At 39.2% G+C, this 20,645-nt stretch overlaps 3 protein-coding genes across 4 annotated transcripts in view; 2 read left to right on the top strand and 1 right to left on the bottom strand.

Moving 5' to 3' along the window:
• Asap (ArfGAP domain of ASAP) overlaps positions 1–20,645 on the bottom strand; it is a 180,350-nt gene that overhangs the window by 154,816 nt on the left and 4,889 nt on the right. The window lies entirely within an intron of this gene.
• Positions 4,782–9,625, top strand: LOC110835378 (uncharacterized). 2 transcript variants are annotated; one of them, XM_022075532.2, is made up of 5 exons: positions 4,782–4,940; positions 5,882–5,973; positions 6,159–6,743; positions 7,859–8,168; positions 9,264–9,625. In XM_022075532.2, exons 2-5 carry the CDS (start codon positions 5,892–5,894, stop codon positions 9,283–9,285), a joined length of 999 nt encoding a protein of 332 aa, XP_021931224.1. In that variant the 5' UTR covers positions 4,782–4,940; positions 5,882–5,891; the 3' UTR covers positions 9,286–9,625. The 2 variants fall into 2 exon arrangements, with proteins under 2 accessions (XP_021931224.1, XP_021931223.1); XM_022075531.2 differs by having other exon boundaries at positions 6,156–6,743.
• Positions 14,564–18,076, top strand: LOC110835383 (uncharacterized). The gene is made up of 3 exons (XM_087351901.1): positions 14,564–14,732; positions 15,992–16,307; positions 17,867–18,076. Coding segments are annotated over exons 1-3 (402 nt in total). The 5' UTR covers positions 14,564–14,647; the 3' UTR covers positions 17,868–18,076.

The following is a 20,645-nucleotide window of genomic DNA, read 5'->3' as shown; positions in this document are numbered from 1 at the left end:
TAACGTCAAACCCCAATTTACGCCTTTGTCTCCCAAAGAGTCTCTTCTTCTTCTTCTTCTTCTTCAAATGAAGAGACTCTTTGTCTCCCAAAGAGTCTCTTCATCTGAGGTTTGCCGATCAAAACTGCACATGTCTCATTTCTGCTACATGTCTAACTCATCTTAACACTTTGTTTTAACAACAGCAATATTTTGTGAGGAGCACAGATTATGAATTTTAATTTTGCAACATTCAGCCCTAGGTTTCCAACACTACGCGGACAGAACTATAGCAAGATTGTATACACATGGCACTACGTGTCTTCATGCTAGTCTTTTTTCAGTCTCGCCTATAAGTAAAGTCTAAGAAACGGCGTTCTGCGCATGCTCCGCAGAATACAGGTTTTCCAGCTATGTTCCTTATTCAGCTAGTACAAAGAAATTCCAATGTTGAATTACGAGGTGCGGAGTCATCGTTACGCGAGTTTACGATCTTTTCGTTATTCTATTCCATTTCTTTCGTATAACGTCCTTGAAAACAAAATGGTCCTAAGTGACACTAAGTTAAAAATTCACGCTATATACTCAATCACGTGAGATGGAAGAGAGGTAAGACAAATGTATGATTTGAGGTTTTCACAGCGGTGAGTATGAAGATTTCTGTGTTCTGGGTTGTTGCGTCCTGATGACGAAGGTAATATGACCTCTGAAACGTTGGTAAACATCTACCATACTACACGGAGCAACAACCCAGAAGACAGAAATCTTCAAGAATAAATACATCCAAACGAGCGTCAAATGATCCTGTGAACAGTAAAGGCACATTACAGATGTTACTTAAATGAAAACAGAGGAGGAACAATTCGAGGATAGACTAATTACACGTAACACGTGTTTTGTCGTGGTGTGACGTGATGAAGACCACGGCAGCTGTGCCGCCAATTGCAAAACATTCAGAAACACTGGTTTGTGTGGTTTAGATGGGGTGTCCACTGATCGTTTGGTCGAAAGATCGGCATGGTTATGTTTCGTGGTTCCTTAATTCAATTGTGGTTGATACAATCCAACTTCATTGCTTTTGTTTTTTGTACCGTGCAACTTTATGGTCTTTTGGGAACTGAGAAAAACAACGGTCATTGCGAAGCAGTCCTAATCCATAAATATCACTATGTAACATTCAAAAACTTGCCGGACATAAACTACAGTATCCTTCAATAAGTTGCAAGCATCAAGGTCACAGCAAAAATGTACAATGTTTTCAACACGAACAATGGAGCCTAGGTTAGTGAAGACAGCTCGGAACTCGCACCGTACCAAAGCTGTAAACGCTGTACTGTTGACTTAACGTCGCTCGGTTTGGGAAGGCGAAGTCCTTTCGCGGCCTTAAAGCATGCAGTTTGGTGACGGTTACTGCAAGGTTGGTTAAGTTCTGAGGATCGTGCCGGTTGGATGGATTGAGAATAATTGGGTTGTGAGCCTTACGCATTACCGGGGGGTCTCAAGGTAGACGTTGGGACACATCCGTGATTTCTGACATTCTGAAGCCACCAAAGAATGCCCATCAATTGTCGGCATTCGGGTACTATTAAATCAGGATTGTCAAGCTCCAAGCCAGTTTCTGTATTTGACACGTGGCTTGGACCGCATTGTCAGTTAAAGAAAGGAGAGTCTGACAGAACAAGACATTGAAAACTTTATTACTTGAACTACACAATTATTTGTAACTCTTAATATTAAACTAGCATGAGATGAATCCTGGAATGGGCTGCTTAGGACGCAGTAATAATAATATAATAATGCAATAATTAAAGTTTGCCAACTACCTCCTGTCTGAAGATTACTGTCTTCTTCATACTCACCGCTGTGAAAACCTCAAATCTTACATACCTCCTGTCTGGTTATAAAGTAAATTAAATTTACTTCGAGACTAGCCAAAATGCGGGATCAGCGTGAATTAAACGTATTACGGTCAGAAGGAAACATTGGTCATACCGGACTGAGGATGAAGAGCATTCATCGAAGAACTTGCACATCTGGGGACCTGGAGTCAAACCATGTCATAGTTGTTTCAGCTGTTGAACTTGAGCAAGGCGACAGAAATTCTAAGGTGCAAGGTAAGTGCAACAGAAGAAATCAAGACAGCTACCTTTTCCAAGAGGAGAACCTTGGACTCAATTTATTTCACTTTAACTGAAACAAAATATATCTTCCAAGCGGAAAGATTTTCTGTATGCCGAATCTTTGTATGCGACTTCGACGAAGAATTCTGACATGCCGTAGGTCGCAAATGGGATAAATATTTTCTACAAAATAGAGACGTAATTCCTAATAAATCGTTACAGAAATTAATGTTTTACCTATGAGCGCACTAAAGTATGTAAACATATTAACATTCATGCACAGATAAAAACATTGCGCCAAGACAGTTGAAGCTTCAGGAGTTCGTATTCCTTAAACACTAATAAAATTCGCTTTTAGCCAGTAAACAACAAGCCATTTGACCCATTAAGTAATTACTTTAAACAACCAAATAATCAATCAATAAATTTCGATTTAAATTACTGACGTGTTAACTTCTTGGTTCATGTTTGGACAGAATATATCCGAAGCAACTAACAAATCATAGGGTTAGTTAACTCAAGAACTGATATTTCCGTTACGATTAATATTCAGACGATAAAGAATTTCTTATTATACAACACGAATGTTCATCGTCATCATCACAAAATCTAGCCATTGTACCCTAATAATTTTGCGCCATAATAATATTTGGTGAAAACGTTTTATTATGAATCTTCTCATTATGGAATTTTCTCCTCCAGTCTCTAACCCCTCTCTCTGTCTCTTAGATAAAAATACACTCCACAGCACCCTGTTCTTAAATACCACAATTAAAATTTTCACGCCTATACAGGTAGGATAGTGATTTTGTATACTGTAGGCAGCAGACGGGAAGATAAGACATTCTGAAGCATTTCCCAAATTAAATTTCCTCTTAACTTCTCGATGATGCAGTTTAGACGTGTTCTTGTCTTTCCCAAATATTTAAACGTTGCCATATTATTTACGAGTTTATTAGTTATATTTATAAATATTACGATTTTGTGTTGAATTCTGGCGACGAGGCATTAACATATAGACTATTTGATTTCCTCTGCATTTAGTTCTATATCATACTAAATTCAAATAAAGAAAATGTACAACGAAGATTTTATAATAACTATATTTTAATTGCAAATAAATACGTAGTCTTCCCTTTCCGTCCTTATTTATCATGAAGATGGATACTGTATTTTCCTCCGAAACGTAGGTATGTACCTACAAGTACACGGTTATAAATCAGACCAGCGTCGACACTCCTCACTCTCTTTCTCTGATTTGAATGCTTGTGGGCTAGCGATGTCCACAGTTGGCAATGAAAGGGAATATTAGGGGTTATTAGAGATGACGCGTCTGTGGGCTCGAATTCAGAGAAGGCAGAAGAAAGATGAGGTGCATATTGATTCACATGCCAAAACAGCTCTAGGCATAGGATATGAATACGTTACAACCAGAAAAAAAAGTATACTTGCTTATTGGAACATTTTCGATACTGTATTAACTACAGATGACATGTAACGTCAAACGTATGGCCATGTGTGTGACGAATAGGAAAGTATGTGTGGTCGTAACCTATGTAACTCTACTCATGATATGAACGACATATCTCGTTCAACCGTACAATATCTTGTCTGAACGCCTAAATTGTCTATGGCATCTTTGTCATCTTCTGATAGCTAAATTTAGTTTTTGTTTCTCATCAATAAGATCAAATTTATAAATAATAAATGAGTTTCAAATTATAGGAAGAAACAAATGAAAGCCTTTTGTTTTCTAAGCTACACTGAACACAGAAACGGCGAATGTTTGTAAGGTGTTAACCCGAACTGTTTCTGAGAAGAGGCAGCTACAAGAATCCCAGACAAAAACACTTCGCTGGGATTTGTTTTCAGAGATCGACTGTATCACGAACGTAAGATGAGCGCAACTACGAAAAACTTTTTATTTACAAAATAAATAAATAATGTTCTATATAACGTATCATTTAAACCAGGCCCTAAACCATTCCAGAACCGAACATCGTCTGTGCTACCAGGACCAGTTCCGAGACCATGCAGACCTCCAGCATAAAGCATCAACGTTCTGTCGGGATTTGAACTGGCGACCTTCCAAGCGCTAGCCAGGCGAGTCACCCTACCGATCTGAGAACTGTATATAATGGGTAAGGCCCAATGCAGGTCTCCGTCGCGTCTGTTGGACAGCTACAGAAAACGATTTATAAATCACCCATAGACTAATCCTTTGATGAACTAAATACTAACTTACAGCTCCAGAACAGAACTTCGATCCTTTTAGCAATGCGACAAAGCTCTAGGATTCTATCCAGGTGGTAGATACCCGTTCGAGTTTTGGTAATGTTACTCGCTATCTTGGCTGTTTCGTGGTCTTTAGCAGTCTCTCCAAAGTAATGCCCGAAAACTATGGTCAAATACACCACGAACACCTACATTCATGTCTTTGGCTACTGTCCATTCATTATCATTTTAATCCATTCGACGATTTAACATGAAAAGTCAGTCATGAAAAAGGGGAGGTTCCATTTTTATAATACCACACGCCGGTACCAGTTAGATGTAGGCACATCACACACGCCACAGCATACCTGCGTATGCTTACAGCGTGTCTTGCTTTGAATGACTGATAAAAATGGACGGGACTCTTGGGATGTCCTTCTGGGCGGATGCCAAAAAGCTGGTTGTTTGATACAAAGTCTTGAGAGGAAACGACCGGTATAAAAACGGGTGCAGGTTTGTGCAATTCCTCAAGAAACTCCAGTTCGAGAAGGCGGTAGTGTCTCTCCACCGGCTTGCATCGCACTTCTACACGATTTCAGTCTGTCAGCTTACTCTCGGCTCAACATCGTAAGTAACAATATAGGAATATAGACCTTACGGTTCTGGTGAAAAAAATTTACCGTGGTAGATTTCTGTTTTAAATAATATTTTCATGTATTTGTATGTTCCAGAATAAAAAAAGACATAACAAGAAAAAAGTAATAAAATTAGAAACGAACTCGACTGGTAGCTTCTCTCAAGCCTCCATTGTATTCACAAAAATATTTGGTACTTGCATCTCAGACTGATATTTACATGTTATTCACTGGCCATAAACTTAATGTAGCCAATATTAACATTCTACTAAATTTAATTGTCTCAGTTGCTTCAGAATTATGACGCTGAACCAATATTCGCGAACTTAGATAAGATTTTATCGTTATTATTTTACAGAACGACAACATTTATATCTCAAACTGAAACCGAATTGTTTTCTTGACGTTTATATCACTTTCATGAAAGCTGCTTAATACCTAAAATTAGTTGATGCTTCCAACCAAATCAGAAACTTTATTAGAATGTTTTTAAAATAAAACGTTCAAACCCAGTACCGGAATATTATACAGTACGAATAATTTACAAAGTGTTTACTTACATTCTAGGCAGTTAACAACGCATATTAAAATGTGTTACATAATAAACGTAGAAGATTCTGTCAATAAGTGAAACTTAATTTGTATCATCTAATCTCATGGAGCAGCACCAAATGTGTAAAAGTCATACCTATCCTTGGAAACCTTCAAAAACAAAACATTAAACATAATGTAATTATGCATAATTCAACAATAATTTTTTAATTGATTACAAATGTCAAATTAAAATATATTATTTCAACTGTTTCTGTTACTGCGACCTTATTACGCTGGCTCGTAATAGAAAATTTTGCACTACAACTTCTTATCGACCATCGTTTAAAAAGTACATTTTATAACAATTTTGTTATTCGCCTACGTGTGGTTTTGTTACAGATTTCCAACGATGCTGATAAAGTGTCTCCTCCTTGCACTTCTCGCCATAATCGCAACGCGCGCTCTTTCACTTCCGCAAGAAGATGATTCAGGTGGGCTACCAGTACGTCGTGAGCTAAAACGGAGCTCGGTCTGATCATTAAAAATAAATCCTATATTTTCACCAAGGTTAACAGTATTTTCCATAAATTTATTTTCATTGTACGCAGTGCTCAAAATGGACAATCAGCGCATGTGTTTGCCACAATTTTACCAGTATAATTTTCAATTTCAGCAGACATGGTTTACTTGAGCAGTCCAATTATAATGGTACGGGAGAAACGGTCAGCATATCCTGGCAGAGCGATGATGTTCCACGGATATTTCGGCAACGGGGGCCACCCTTACCGCAACCCCGCGACGCCCCATGAAGGTTACGACAGACACAACGGTAGATCGTACGATCCTCAGGGTACCATGACTGCATTTGCTTCAGGAGACACGGTATCAACTGGCTCAGCCTATTATGGCAACAGAGGTGGGTCTGATTGCAGGCATTGTAACGGCGCAAAGAAACCCGACGACGCTAACGGCAATAAGAAGAAAGGTAACGGCCATGTTAACGGAAACGGAAACAGACATTCCATAAATGGTAACGGATTCCACCAACATGAAGTTCCTAGTGACACACCAGCCCCTAGCAACAACCCTATTGATGGAAACGAGGAACAGAAACCCGTTGGGGGATACGACGTTGGTTACCCAAATGACAACGGAAATGGTTACTTTGGGGATCAGCCGGCCGCTGAAGAAACTGCAAAGGGAGAATCTGTTCCACCTTCAGCGCCAACTTTTCCAGCTGCTACAGAGGGTCCCAAGAAAGGTACAATCATATTATTTAGAATTTATAACTTAGCATAGGATTTGCGGCCAGAACGTACTTTCATGAAGGATACAAATTAAAGTTGTAAGATGTAAGGTCTTATAAGTTTTAATTTCGATCATGAATTTTATATTTCTTTCTGCAAACCCTGAATAAAAAAACTTCCCCGATCCCAAGACTTGATTAATGATTGAAGTTCTCATACATTTTGAAACACACCTATTACAAGGTTATTTCAGACTAAAGAGGGTGACGTTAAATTAATGCTTTAGGTGCGGTGGTGTACAATGGACCGGATTTATTACTAGAGAAAGAAATTTCAAATTCATAAATGAAACACCTTTATCGTAGAACGACCAATTGGAAAAGATGGACGTTTACTTTGGTATGCAAGTCAAATGACAGCAAGAAAAACATGTTTCATGTAAAAATTTCAACTGCAATAAAAAAATCGTACTAAAAGAAGGAGAACATAAAATGTACATAAGAATTTTATTTTCAGTATTGGTGCCAGGCCCTGCTGTGTTCCTTTTCCACTAATTGCTCAAAATCCTAACGTATCTGAGGAATACCAGCGAGGAATCAGCATATGGTCAACTAAAATTACATTTCAATAACAATATCAATTTACCGTTTAAAATCTTCATAATTATTAATAGCTTTTGTGATCGGATTGCGGGCCACTTTGGAAAGTTTGGTCAACAGGTTGATGGTCACAAGCGATGAATAATTCTTGTGCGAACCATGAAGAGTTATTATATCTGATGCAATCAGTTCTCATGTCACGGGGTCAGCAGTTTGTCTCTTGGTACAAAATCACAGTATACTTACCAGAACTTTACATTAGAGCAATCATTCTGTCTTCGTAGATTTTTCAAGGTTACCCGCATCGATGTTTGGATGTTCTTTACATGAAGACTAACAAAGAATGACTTGTAATGTGGATTCTTTGGATTGTCCATACTCAAATTACTGTTATTGGTTTCACAGATATTGGCGTAAACAAAAGAATTATGTGTGTATCGATTGGTGACTCAGAAACTGTGTAATGATGTGATTTCGAAACCAGTAGTTCAAGGAATACACAATTTGTGACAGTGTTTTTGTGTCTCCAGGTCCCGCGGCTGACGACTCCGAAGAAGAGGAAGAGGATGACGAACCATTGTTCTTTACCCGCGGCAAGGGGAAGGGAAGGGGGAGGAACCAAGTCCCGTATTACAACTCGTTCTTCCCCATAGTGTTCGGGGCGTACCCTGGTTATGGGGTTGGAAGAAATCGTGACCCTGAAGACGGTGATGCCAACAGCCCTGGAGTAGTCACTGCCATTGCAAACAGCTTCAGCACAGGGCGAGGCGCTGTTGCCACAAGTCATGCTACTGCATACGGGAGACCCCAGTTCGTACCTTCGGGGTACAGAAAGAATGGGCAAGTTGTTTTTTAATTCAAACAACTATTTGTTCTTTAATCCTTCAACTCGTCTCAGCACTTTAAGTATGCACCACAAGGACCTGAGTAAAATCAATCCTGAAAATCTAATTACTGAACATGTAACTTACATTTATAAGCGTCTGTCTGTATGTGTGTGGTACTGTAACCGACGCGCCGCGACGTCATGTCTGCTACTGTGAACATTCACAAATCTAAAGTTTGCAAGAGGACATATATACCACTCTTTAAAGAACAGTGTATCTACATAGTTTGAGGAAAATCTGTCGCCACTGAGAACACTACAATTGATGTCTCCAATTCTCACATCTGAAACGTTTTCTTATAATCCGGAAAGTGACAAGACTTGGCAGAAGAAAACTGACTTTCAGATCTTTACCTTTAGGCCCATAATATTTTCTATGATATTAAATGAAACTGATATCAAAGGTTCGTGGATTTATTGAAGTTGTATTAATTGGAGATTTTAATTTGCGTTGAATATGAGGAAATTCCTTTGAACAATAAAGATAAAGAGTTCAAAGAACTTTTCCTGAATTCGCGTGGATGGACTGACATAACTACGGCGCCCCATTTTAACTTTCTTCTGGCTCAGCGTAAATAGTCGATAGCCTAACCGCGATTTAAACCGAGTATCTCACAAACACAAGTCAAGAACATTACCGCATCAGCTAAGTTCATGTTCCTATCATGGTTAGATTAATAACGCTTTGTCAACTATGAAGGTCAGAAGAGAATATGACAAGCAGTTAGATGTATTCTTTGGAATTAGCAGCTGTATTGAACTTCGGGTACCACTTCCAGCGAGTTAAGGGGTGGGAAAAAGGCAAAGGAAAGCGGTATAAGACGATCATCAGATTGAAATTATAACCGGAGATGAATGGGATATGACTCAAGCATGCCCTCTGCTACTTTGGTTTGCAATGCTCTACGCTGCTGTGTCAGTGTTCGTTCTCCCTCCAGCCTCTTGGAGGACGCGTGAATACAGTTAGGTAAGCGAAGTAGTTAATGTTACAGTCTCTGACTTTCACACTATCTCAGGGTTAATTTACACATGAACATTTCGTCTTACAGATCGAGAGGACGTCCCCAGTGACAACGGTCGCTGGAAACAAGAAAATTGTTCTTGGGGCCGAACAAGGCCTCCGGTGTTATTTTACTGTTCAAAGAAAAGAGAAGACATGGAGGATGAACATTTGAAACCCTCCTCTGGAGGACATACTTATTACCGTTCATTACTTGACAGAATTAGATCAGTTTACGTACTATTACCTCATGAGAATCAATGTGAATCATCGGAGGTGATGAAACAGTGTTATTGTTTTGCAGTTCAAGGCAAAATAAAGACCTCGTTCTTAACTCCAAATATATCTTATAAAACAAATCGTACTATTCTGTTGGAAAATTAAACAGGAATAAACCACAAAGTCACTCAATCTCTATGCTACAGATCAAAGTAGTATTAGGCCTACTTACTTTTTGCGTATATGCTTACAATATATTAAACAGTGGTGACAAACCGCCCTATGCTACTTCATTTCCCCTAGGTCCACTCTCCTCAGCATCTTATTCTCACACATCTTTATTTTATGTCGATTGTGGTGTTGGGCTTGAAGGACGCGTTGCCTTGTGGGGTAACCGCCAACAATACTTTACTTTGTCACAATCCAGACGACCACAATCGACACTTTCATTATACACGCATACCTCAGATATATTGGTGGTTCGGTTCCAGACCACCGAAATAAAGCGAGTCACATGAATATTTTTGGTTTTCCAGTGCATATAAAAGTTATGTTTACACTATACTATAGTCTGTTTAGTGTGCAATAGCATTATGTCTAAAAAAACAATGCGAGAATTACCAAAATGTGACACAGAGACACGAAGTGAGCACATGCTGTTGAAAAAATGGCGCCGATAGACTTGCTCGACGCAGGGTTGTCACAAACCTTCAATTTGTAAAAAACGCAATATCTGCGAAGCGCAATAAAACGAGGTATGCCTGTATTTATAACCTGAAGCCCTAAATTTATGTCTTTACCTCAGAGCTGGAAACCAAGTCTCAAATCCATATAAAACAACAGGTAAAATTATGCTTCAGTGCACATATTTAAATACAGAACAGAAGACAAACGGTCCGGAACCAACCTACAGTGGCAACAACCCCATTTAAATCTGCTCTTAATACGAATATGGTTATAATTTCGATTTGTTACTTGAGTGCGATAAGATCGTTCGGTTTTCTAGTGGAAGAAGTACGGAATAAGAGCTGTGAAAGACTGAAGTCGAAGGAAAGTTCCGAGTGCTGAAGAACTAATGCCATATCAGGCGAATCTGTGACGTAAGCTTCGAATGTGGTTCGCCACTCGCTTTACTGCTTAGTGTTTTCTTTATTCAGCCTTGAGTTGGTTTACGTTTGTCAAACATCACCTTTTCCAGCCTACACTATGTACACATCAATTAATTTTACATCATAATTACGATAATGCTGAATTACGACGTTATTTAGACGTGTGAGAGAAGTAAATACGTTCTAAGGACGTGAGAGGTAGCGTCCGTTACAAGTTTCGAGATATGAGTCAAACATCCGCCTGAAGTGGTAGGAACATCTGGAGAAAACCTATCTTCAGGCTTCTGTAGTAGATTCTGTGATGGAGGGAGGGTGGATCTGGTTCAGTCTTGGTCTGACTGTCTGCTTTTTAAAATATTTTCGTGGTTTTTCTCAGTCTGAAGAGAGGACATGGACGTCCTCTTCAAGTTCTTCAGGTATTCACCATCCACAGAAACGTTAATGCCCCATCTATCTTTAACCGAACAATTAATGAGTGAGAAAGATAGAAAAGTCTGTAACTCGTTCCCCTAACCCTAGTTTCAAAACCCAGTAAATCCCGACATACCTGTAGTGTAACATCCGGTGTACTGTCTGCGTTTGTTGACTTTAAAATCGTTAACGGTCACTATTTACAAACCCGTTTTCCAATATTTTTTAAATTTTCATTCGTTATCGATTTACATGTTTCGACCGGAAGTAGTAATCATTAGGTTCACGTATTGAATGACATAAATTGCACTGCATTAATGCAAACCACGGTCCTTTGTGCATGTTATTTGTTTGGGTAAAATATTGGATAAAATATACCAAAATGTTCCTGCATTATAAAGTTAAAATATTTACATCCGCTAAAATAGTGGTTACAGCGTAATAAGTGTCATAATAATTATGTATTATCTTATTATCTGTTGTATCTGTGGGTCAGTATGTTTCCTGTTTTGTGAGTTCATGTACTTTTGTTAAGGCCTGTATGCACTAGGGCACAAATGTCGCGGCACATAGTATCGGCACAAAGTCACTTTATGTGCCTCGACAAGTCGCAGTGTGTTCCGCAACAAATATCATGTCCCGATACATGTGCCCGGTTATCGGTTGAGAGGCGGCAACACGAAGGAACATCAAAGGACGTCTCGAGTGTTGCAATAGCTTGCGTGCAGTGTGGACGTGTCGCGGGACCAGCAATGAATGTACAGTGGTCGAACGATCGTGTTTTAAAATTGATTGAATTATACCATGGAAATCAATGTCTATGGAACTGGCAACATGCCGATTATAAAAATCGGAATAAAAAAACAGATGCATGGAACAGCATCGCGGAAGAAATGGGAACACCACGAAACATCATCGAAGCGAAAATGCACAACATTCGCTCACAGTTTATGCGCGAAAGAAAGAAGATTCAAAATTCTATGTAGAGTGGTGCAGGAGCTGATGAAGTGTATGTTCCAGCTTGGTTTGCCTACCAACATTTATTTATTTATTTTGAATAATGTGGACCCTGGCGATTCATCAGACACTTTAAGCCAACACAGCCAATGTTCAGGTGGAATAAATATAAATAAATAAATGTATACATCAGAGATGTATAGGAATCCCCAGAAGCCAAAATCTAAAGATTATGGCTAATCTTGTCTCTGGTTCCACTGAATCTCGAAATTTTGTGATAGTCTTCGCAATTGAACTCCCGACCATTTGCAACAGTACCTCGAAATCAGTTCTCGTCATTCTGGTGAAGTTGCAAAATGATTCGTCTGACATCTGTAGGTTTGAAAGTACACAACGTGTAACCCTTTCTTCTAAAAAGTTTCTTACCCACACTCTTTTTTTTGCGCTTCGATTTCTGTTCAGCTAAATGCACAGGTCAAGAGCACCTCCTCTTCCGACATCTTAACATAAAATGTGGACGGATGTATCGGTGTTTCATGTCCCCTGATACAAGTCGCTCAACTTGTATCGCAACATGTGCCCTAGTGCGTACAGGCCTTTACACGTGTGTCGGCACAAACACACCATCATCTTCGGAAACAGATTATGGCCTTGTTATGAATCCTTTTCGCACTATTCGCTAGGTGAATGTGTCAATCCGAAATTTGTATCGCCGAAGATAAAGAAGGGATTTAAATTAAATTTAATAAAAGTTGTCAGAAGTATTAACATTTTATTTCCGCTCATCCAGTACAATTCTTCCTATGCTAAAAAATTTACCGATTATCTGAAAATGGCTCATCAAATTAAAACTGGCATATGATAAAATATAGACCTTACCGAGATCCACAAGTTAATTAAAGAATTACGTGAGAAAATTTGTTATGACTCTATTTATAAATTAGTTATTGGATATGGAATATTGTTTTTATCCGCCGTAATAGATTTCTGTCTGAAATAAATGAAGGTTTATGTCTCTGAGTATAAAAACAGGAAATATTATTTGGAAAACGGAATAGTCTGTTCTGGTTTAAATGTTTCTGTTCTTGTAATCAGCACTGAAAAGTTTCGCGACAATTTCCCAGATGGTTCTTAAAGCATTTCTGGACCAAGTAGTGAAAAAATTCCATTTCCGAGAATCGATCTCGAAAATCAGTTTGTTTACTGTCTGAGTGTTCGAAATTTAAATGAAGTGGTTGGTTTGGGGTGTCTTTTGACGGTCGATAACACGAAGTGGATGTGGATCCCGAAGTTATGTGAAGAAAGAGTTAATTTTAAAAGTGATTCACGAAGTTAGAATTTTCCTTACGGCCAATATTTGAAAGTTGGTCTCAGCAACATGTTTCATTGAACAGAGGGGACTCCTCTGATATTTGCACTCAGCAGCTACATGTTAACACTCGTGACGTCTTAAGTACAACTTATTTGCACAATCCATCACCAAGATTCACACACGTATCACAACGTGCCTAATCTGAACTTCTTCGTTATTTAGACCAACACTTATAACTTGCAGACGTTATATTTATATAAAATATTTAATTATATGGTAATGATAACCTACATGGTAAAATCTTTTAAGTAATGTGGTACGAAGCAGCCAGATCTGGGAGTGGATGAAGGATACAGAGAGAAAGGAAGAAAGAGAAAAGAAATCTTTGGAGACTTTAAAAATTATTTCCCTGATTACAAATTCGAGGTCTCGGTTAAATCTATTACCGTAGATAGACTGAACCGAGGCATATCGGAAATATTTTCAGTCCCTCCAGACAAATGCTCGGATATTATATTAAAAATGATAAACCTACAAGTTCCTCTCAAATTCCTTCCAATTCATTATTTATAATCATCCGATAATTCGAAGTTATGTACATATGCAGTTAAGACAACGTCGTTAAATAAACCAAAATTTACGAACGCGTACCCGTGGCACTTCGTAGTCCATAGTCCACCTTTTCGAAACCTCTGTACATTAACATTGACTGTGGCTGTCATCCGGGTGATGGTCCCGAAGACTGAAGCAGCAAGTACCTCTAAATGTATGTAAACTTCTACTAGACTACACGATGCAACAACCCAAAGACATCTTTTTACTCCAAAACTTTCACTTATAAGGGCCGTAAGGGCATCGGAAGGCAATAATAGGATGATTATCAGTAGCGGGGGCGGATTAAATTGGCTCAGGGTTATGCTGCATGCATGTGCTTGGCTTTAAATCTTCAGGCCTATACTACCAGTGACAGGAATGTAAGTACTTTGCTTCGTTGTTCGCATTCTGGTTCTTACACATTTTTCTAGGAACGAGGCTCCTTTATGTATGATTTGAGGTTTTCACAGCGGTGAGTATGTAGATTTCTGTCTTCTGGGTTGTTGCGCTGTGTAGTCTGATCGATATTAACCAACGTACAGACTACACAGCTCAACAACCCAGAAGACAGAAATCTTCTAGGCTCCTTTAGTTTTATGCACGTCTAGAAAGGGCAACGAAAGAAATAATATCTGCGATTAGGCAGTAGGGCTGAACCGACGTCAAAGTATCGATGTGTAGAATCTGGCAGCTACCTGGTGGGAAGTCCCAAAATCATTAAGGCATGGCGGCGGTGAACCGTCTCCAGAGGGGTATAAAACCGGAGAAGAATTTGCTTTGCAGTCAGTCATTTGTCACAGCCTGCAGCTACCTGCCACAACCCACAAAACCATGAAGAGTGTCATCGTATTAGCCTTCCTCATAGCAGTGCCCTTTATAGTGGCAATGCCACACTTCCCTGCAGAGGAGGGTCAAGGTAAGAAGTGCCTAATTCACTTATTACATAGAGAACAGCCCTTCTTAAAGCAACAGGGCACTCAACTAGTGAAGAAATATCCCGCCTTTAAGAAGCCTCAAGTTTAATTATTACATTCACATGAGCGTGTTAATAGCCCCTAGTTTTAACCAGAAGAATCCAACATACAGCCCCCAACCTTAGTTCCCGAAGATCCACTGTAATATCGTATTATTTACACCCAGGTCTTCGAGTGGTCTCTTCCCTGCAGGTATACCAACCAAAATTTTGTACGCGTTACCAATCTCCCACATACCTGCCACATGATCCGACAATATTAGCTTAACTGGTGTCATACTAATTATATTTTGTGAATAGTACAACTTATGGGGGCGGGTTGTCATTATTCAACCTCATCTCAAACATCTTTTCCTCTCAAATATTTTGTGTTCTTTCCTCAACCCATACAAAACAACAATCAAAACTATAGGTTTGTATATGTTAATATTTGCATTTTTATTGGAGACAGGAAGCAAAATGATAGAAGTGCCTCATTATAATAATCAGTACATTTTTCTAGAAATTTAATTGGCCTTCGCAGTGTTTTGGATTCATGGATAGACGCATAAAAGGCTTAATAAGTAAAGGGGATAAAATTCAGACACAAAGTAATTAGTTCTTCGAAACAGGCTTACTGTTCGTTATCCGTGGTCGTTGGTAAGAAAAGCTGAAGCCAGTACAACCGATGATCAACTTCAGCCCTTCTCATCTAGTACAAAGTGTTAAAATATGCGGCAGAATTTTCGTTTTAAAACTAATTTAGAATTTCTCACATTTTTCTTAGACTGTGTGACAAGTGTCAAAGAAACATTTATAATTTCATTTCTAACCTTGTATTCAATGTGGTTTGCTTCAACAAGTCTCCCGTCTTCGTGAGGTTCTCGAGTTATTCCAAGCTGACGGACGGACAGACATCGCAAGCTAATACATGTATTATACAACTTTTGCTAAGAAAGCGCCAGAAAGGTTAAATAGGAAAAGATGCCACAAGATAAAAATGAAATAATATGAATAGTAGACGACTCTGAAGAAGGATAATTTGAAGGGGCAAAGAATAAACAGAATGGGCGATGAAGAAGAACGAGGAGGGAAGATTCAAAAGGAAGAATAAGTAGATAAGAGGAAGTTATTTAGCAGAAAACATGAAAAACATAGGCGCCGAGAATGAAGAAGAACAGGAAACAATTTCAAGTGATAACTGTTCGTGTTGTTGTTTTCAGATTCTGAACTGACGCCTGTATACGTTTTACGAGCGAGGCGCATGGCGTTCCCTGGATATGGCGACGGTGGATTCGGTGGCGGATACGGCGGTGGGTTTGGCGGCGGCTATGGCAGACGACACGGCGGCGGATTCGGCGGCGGTTACGGTGGCGGATACGGCGGTGGACACCGAGGCCACTTCGGTGGCGTCGGAGGTGGCTACAGTCAGAGTCAAAGCCAGAGTCAGGCATCCAGCTCCAGTTCTGGTTTCGGAGGACTTGGCTCAAGTCAATCCAGTGCCAGCGCCAGTTCCAGTTCCAGTTCATTCGGCCGATGGTGAGCTCGGATTTCATTTCAGAATTTCTGAAATCTTTATTCATAACTCTCTTACGGGGACGTAATAAAGGTGGTCGCAAAACAATCACGTGGAATACATCGGTCCTACGACTCACTCCCTGTGAAATTATTCCTGTCTCTTAACTAAAATACATGTTTTTAGTTTTAATTCTGAGTCGCAACGGACTAGAGTATTCGAACCGTTTAAAACGGATGGTACATGCTTAGGGGAATGGAAGAATGTATATGACATTTTGATCGGAAATCCTCGAGGGAAGAGATCATGGAATGCCTACGCGAAGATGGACTGAGAAATAGTATTCCGACTTATTTCCTATTCTTGAGATTATTCAACGGTGCACTTCCAGCTGTGGAGGTCACACAGAGCAGAATGTTTCGATAACTACGGAGTTTGAATTTGAATGAATCATGCGTGGCCTATTTTATGGCACTTAAATGTTTCTTAGAGGAACTGATGTAAACTACTCAGGATAGTTTTTCCGAGATAAAATTTGAACCTGGGATCTCCCGAATATAAAGGATTATTAACCACTGTACCGAGGTGTTCGGTAGCTACATTCATTATTTAAACGTAACATTGTACCATTATAAAGCAGCTACACACAATATATATTATACCTCTTATATGTCGCTGGTAGCAGCTCCATCTATAACACTGCGTGTGCAGTAGGAGTAGGCAATACGTATCTTCAGAATCCTCGAACCAATTATACGCAGAAACGTACACTTTATACAGGCCCACACAATTCTGTCACACGTTGTTGTTAATTTCTCCCTCCGCTTCGTTTCCCCTGTGGTATTTCTACCAGGTGACAAATAATGCAAAAGCGAGCTATGTCTACCCCTGACACTACAGCTTGTCAAACTTTTCATTCGTAATGCGATCACTATGCGAAACCACTGCATAACTATTTCGTACATTTGAAACTGTGTTATGATATAAACCGTAAACAGTTTAATACCGTACCTAAATGTTTATTATATACTGCAAATAAGCCGGAAGCTATGGACTGGCCTGAATTTATCACTACAGGCAGAATAGATCTACACTATGCAAAAACAAATTCATCAAAATTTCGCATTTTGTTGCACATTCTTCGACACGAAATGTTCGTATGCTACTCTACTCCACTAGAACAGATCGCATTTCACAATTCGACACACACGTCATGTTGGTCTTACGAACGATATGAAATTAAAATTGGCGTAGCATATGTGCCTACCAAATTCGATTCAAACTTGCCCAGTTGGTTCAGAAGTTACTTTGGAGGTAGTAGCACGAGCAGATACATGAATATCATAATACTATCTCTTTATATAAAATAGGAAATAATTATAACTGTACCACATCTCCACAGTATGATAAATGCACAATTTGAAAAAAGGTTCTTAAGTTTCTCGTAGTTCACGATAATAATTTCTCTTATTAAACTGGCTCTAACCTGAAAACTATCAGCAGCAAATTTACGAACATTATAGGTCTCAGTATTAGTGGCCTGTATTTACAAATGCACTTATAATTTGTATTTATGTTTCAGATTCTAAGAATAATGGATCTAGAAGTAAGAATGGAACGTCACTTTCAAGAACAGCAAAACATCAGTCGAAAATCGATTAGTCCCGCCAGAAAAAACAGTCACAAGAATGACTAACGAAACAACTGATTCAATATACCTCAAGCAAGTTCGTCCTCTGAAACTGTCAACCGTTTTGTATTTTAGTAAATAAAATGCAAAATGAAAATTTTATTTGTGTTAGTTTTATTTATTTATTTTTAATTCGTTGTCTGTTTCATTTCCAACTGCAGCGCCTAAATCAACAGAACAATCAATTTAAAAGCCCCCCCCAGCCTCCACGCTGTGCTTCAGGTACTATTATAGACTTCTTAATTCTTCGATGACGCTGATATTATGCTGCAAGCTTGGCCGAGAGTACACAATCTTCTGAGAGGTTAGATGGGTCACTCATATTAACTGCATAAGAAAGATGTTGAGAATGGAAGTTAACAGGGTGGTAGTACTATACACAGTGACCCAAAAAGATGTCAGTCAGTTGCCCATCACTGTCAAATGTGCCACGAAGCCAACGGTGGTGATTTTGAACACTCATCTAGATTCGCTAATGCCAATGTTGGTGTGTGTAATGGTTTAGTTCAGAGGTCCCCAAACGTTTATACCTTGCGCCCCTCTTAAAACATTTCATAAATATCACGCCCCCTTCCAGAACAAGTGCAAGCAAACAGATTTGACATAAAATTTAGCTATGAGTATACAGCACTGTAAGACAACTAAACTGCCTCAACCAAGCAAAGGATGTTAAAAATGTTTCTCCACTCCCCCCCCCCCCCCAGGGGGGCGCGCCCCACACTTTGGGAACCTCTGGTTTAGTTCATTAAAATATTTTTATTTCATACACTGAATACGTGTATATATATATATATATATATATATATATATATATATATATTACACTATGTAGTAGCCGTCATCACCAAACTGCATGCTTCAAGCCCCCCCCCCCCCCCCCATTCCACGCGGCACGATGTGAACCGTACAGCGTTTCTAACTTTGCTATGAGATATGAGCTGTTTTCAATAACCTGGGCTCCGGTATTCGTGCTGCAGCGTTGTAAAATGAAGCATGCAATTTCGTAGCAGCTACTACAGTAACAGTGAATAAAATGGATACTATTTTGGCTGTGCTGTGTTGCTTTATGGCATAGTATGTCAGTCAGGCATAATAAGGCCACAGGCCACACTGGGATTCGATTCCCGGTAGCGGAGATATCTTCCTCGTAGCTACCGTTAACAGGTCGGATAGATCCTCACCAGTTTCCTACGCAACGGGTGACGAGGATAAATCAGAAAGGGCGTGAATCTGACCACTCATCTCCATCTACTGCCGATGTCAAGAATGTGTTCGCTCTAACATGGTTTTCAATAAATGCAAGGGACAACTTTACATTTCCTATGGCCAGTTACGACAAGAGAATTGGGCAGTCACTAGTAGAAGTGACGTATAAGTGAAAATCCTTGCGTGCAGTTAAGAGTAACAGATAACCCTTTGAAACCGAAACTCAGTATTTTAACATTCAGTCCATAAAAACACAACACATCACCACTACAAGGATCAGCTTGCTAATGCTGTTTAAGTTAATAATCGCAAATCGTCGTTAAATAAATTGTGAATAAGAAACTATAAATGCATAAAGACGTTATGAAAACCTTATTAAGTGCATTATTCACGATGCTGTATAAGATACAAATGTTATTAGCATCCTATAAAACGCAGAATGGTCATAACACACTTAAGGCGTTGTGTCTCTATTAAAACGTATAAGCGTGTACGCAAACTTCCTCGTGACGCTCACAAGAACGCGAGGCGGATAAATGTTCTGCAATACGCGTTATAAGAATATAAACAACAGATTGACGGAAATTACAATGACGTTAATGGAACCTCCTATTTGGAAAGTGTTAGTATGAATCAAGGAAATTGGTCATTTACCTGAAACCCATGAATCTCATCTACCACATGATGACGCAATCAATCCGAGACACTAATATCGGCGTAGTCACGACTAGTAAACATTCCCCCCACCCATTGATTTTCTGAAATTTCGAAACGCCATCCAGCGGTCACCGAACTGTAGGACTTTATGAAGTTCTTACATATTTCCTCACAGTGTATTAACCACAGAGATTATTTACCGTTGAATGAGTAGAAAAAGAGTTGGAAGTTGGCGCTTGTAGCATGTTTCAAAGTGATGTCTTGGAATTAGTCTTAGAGACTGAAACCAGGAAATGGCGCAATGAGGTTAGCATTTACCCTGAAACATAACGGAAGCCGGAACCCATAGAACACTTCCATTAAAAGGTAAAATTTAAAAATTTAAGATGGCTGTCTTCGTGTTTGTATTGCCGTGTAGTCTGATAAATGTTTAACGACGTTTCAGAGGTATTTTCTCTCCACCAGACTACGCGACGTTGCAACCCAGAAGACAACCATATTCATACTAGCCGCAGTGACAATCTAAAATCCTACTACGAAATTTAAATTTGGTAAGTTGATTTATTCTTAGGTTATTTAACGGCGTTTTTCGACTATAATCATTAGGAGGTCATACGCGCACACAATGCTGATGGAAAAACCTTTTAGCCGGGTAAACACATTACCAGAACAAAGGATATAATAATGATTCCAGGAACACAGACACGCCTATTTCACACTACATCCACCATATGTTAAACTACCTGGAAATAGCAGTAGTTCCCTGACACAGCATTTATCAATCTGTAGTTCGTGAACTGCTATCGGT

The sequence above is a fragment of the Zootermopsis nevadensis genome, unplaced genomic scaffold (genome assembly GCF_977971745.1).
Source record: "Zootermopsis nevadensis isolate Lab colony 2312 unplaced genomic scaffold, Znev_1.0 Znev_ptg000020l, whole genome shotgun sequence".
Lineage (NCBI taxonomy): Eukaryota > Metazoa > Arthropoda > Insecta > Blattodea > Termopsidae > Zootermopsis > Zootermopsis nevadensis.
Note: the sequence above shows the minus strand (reverse complement) of the source record. Positions and strands in the feature narration are given on the sequence as shown.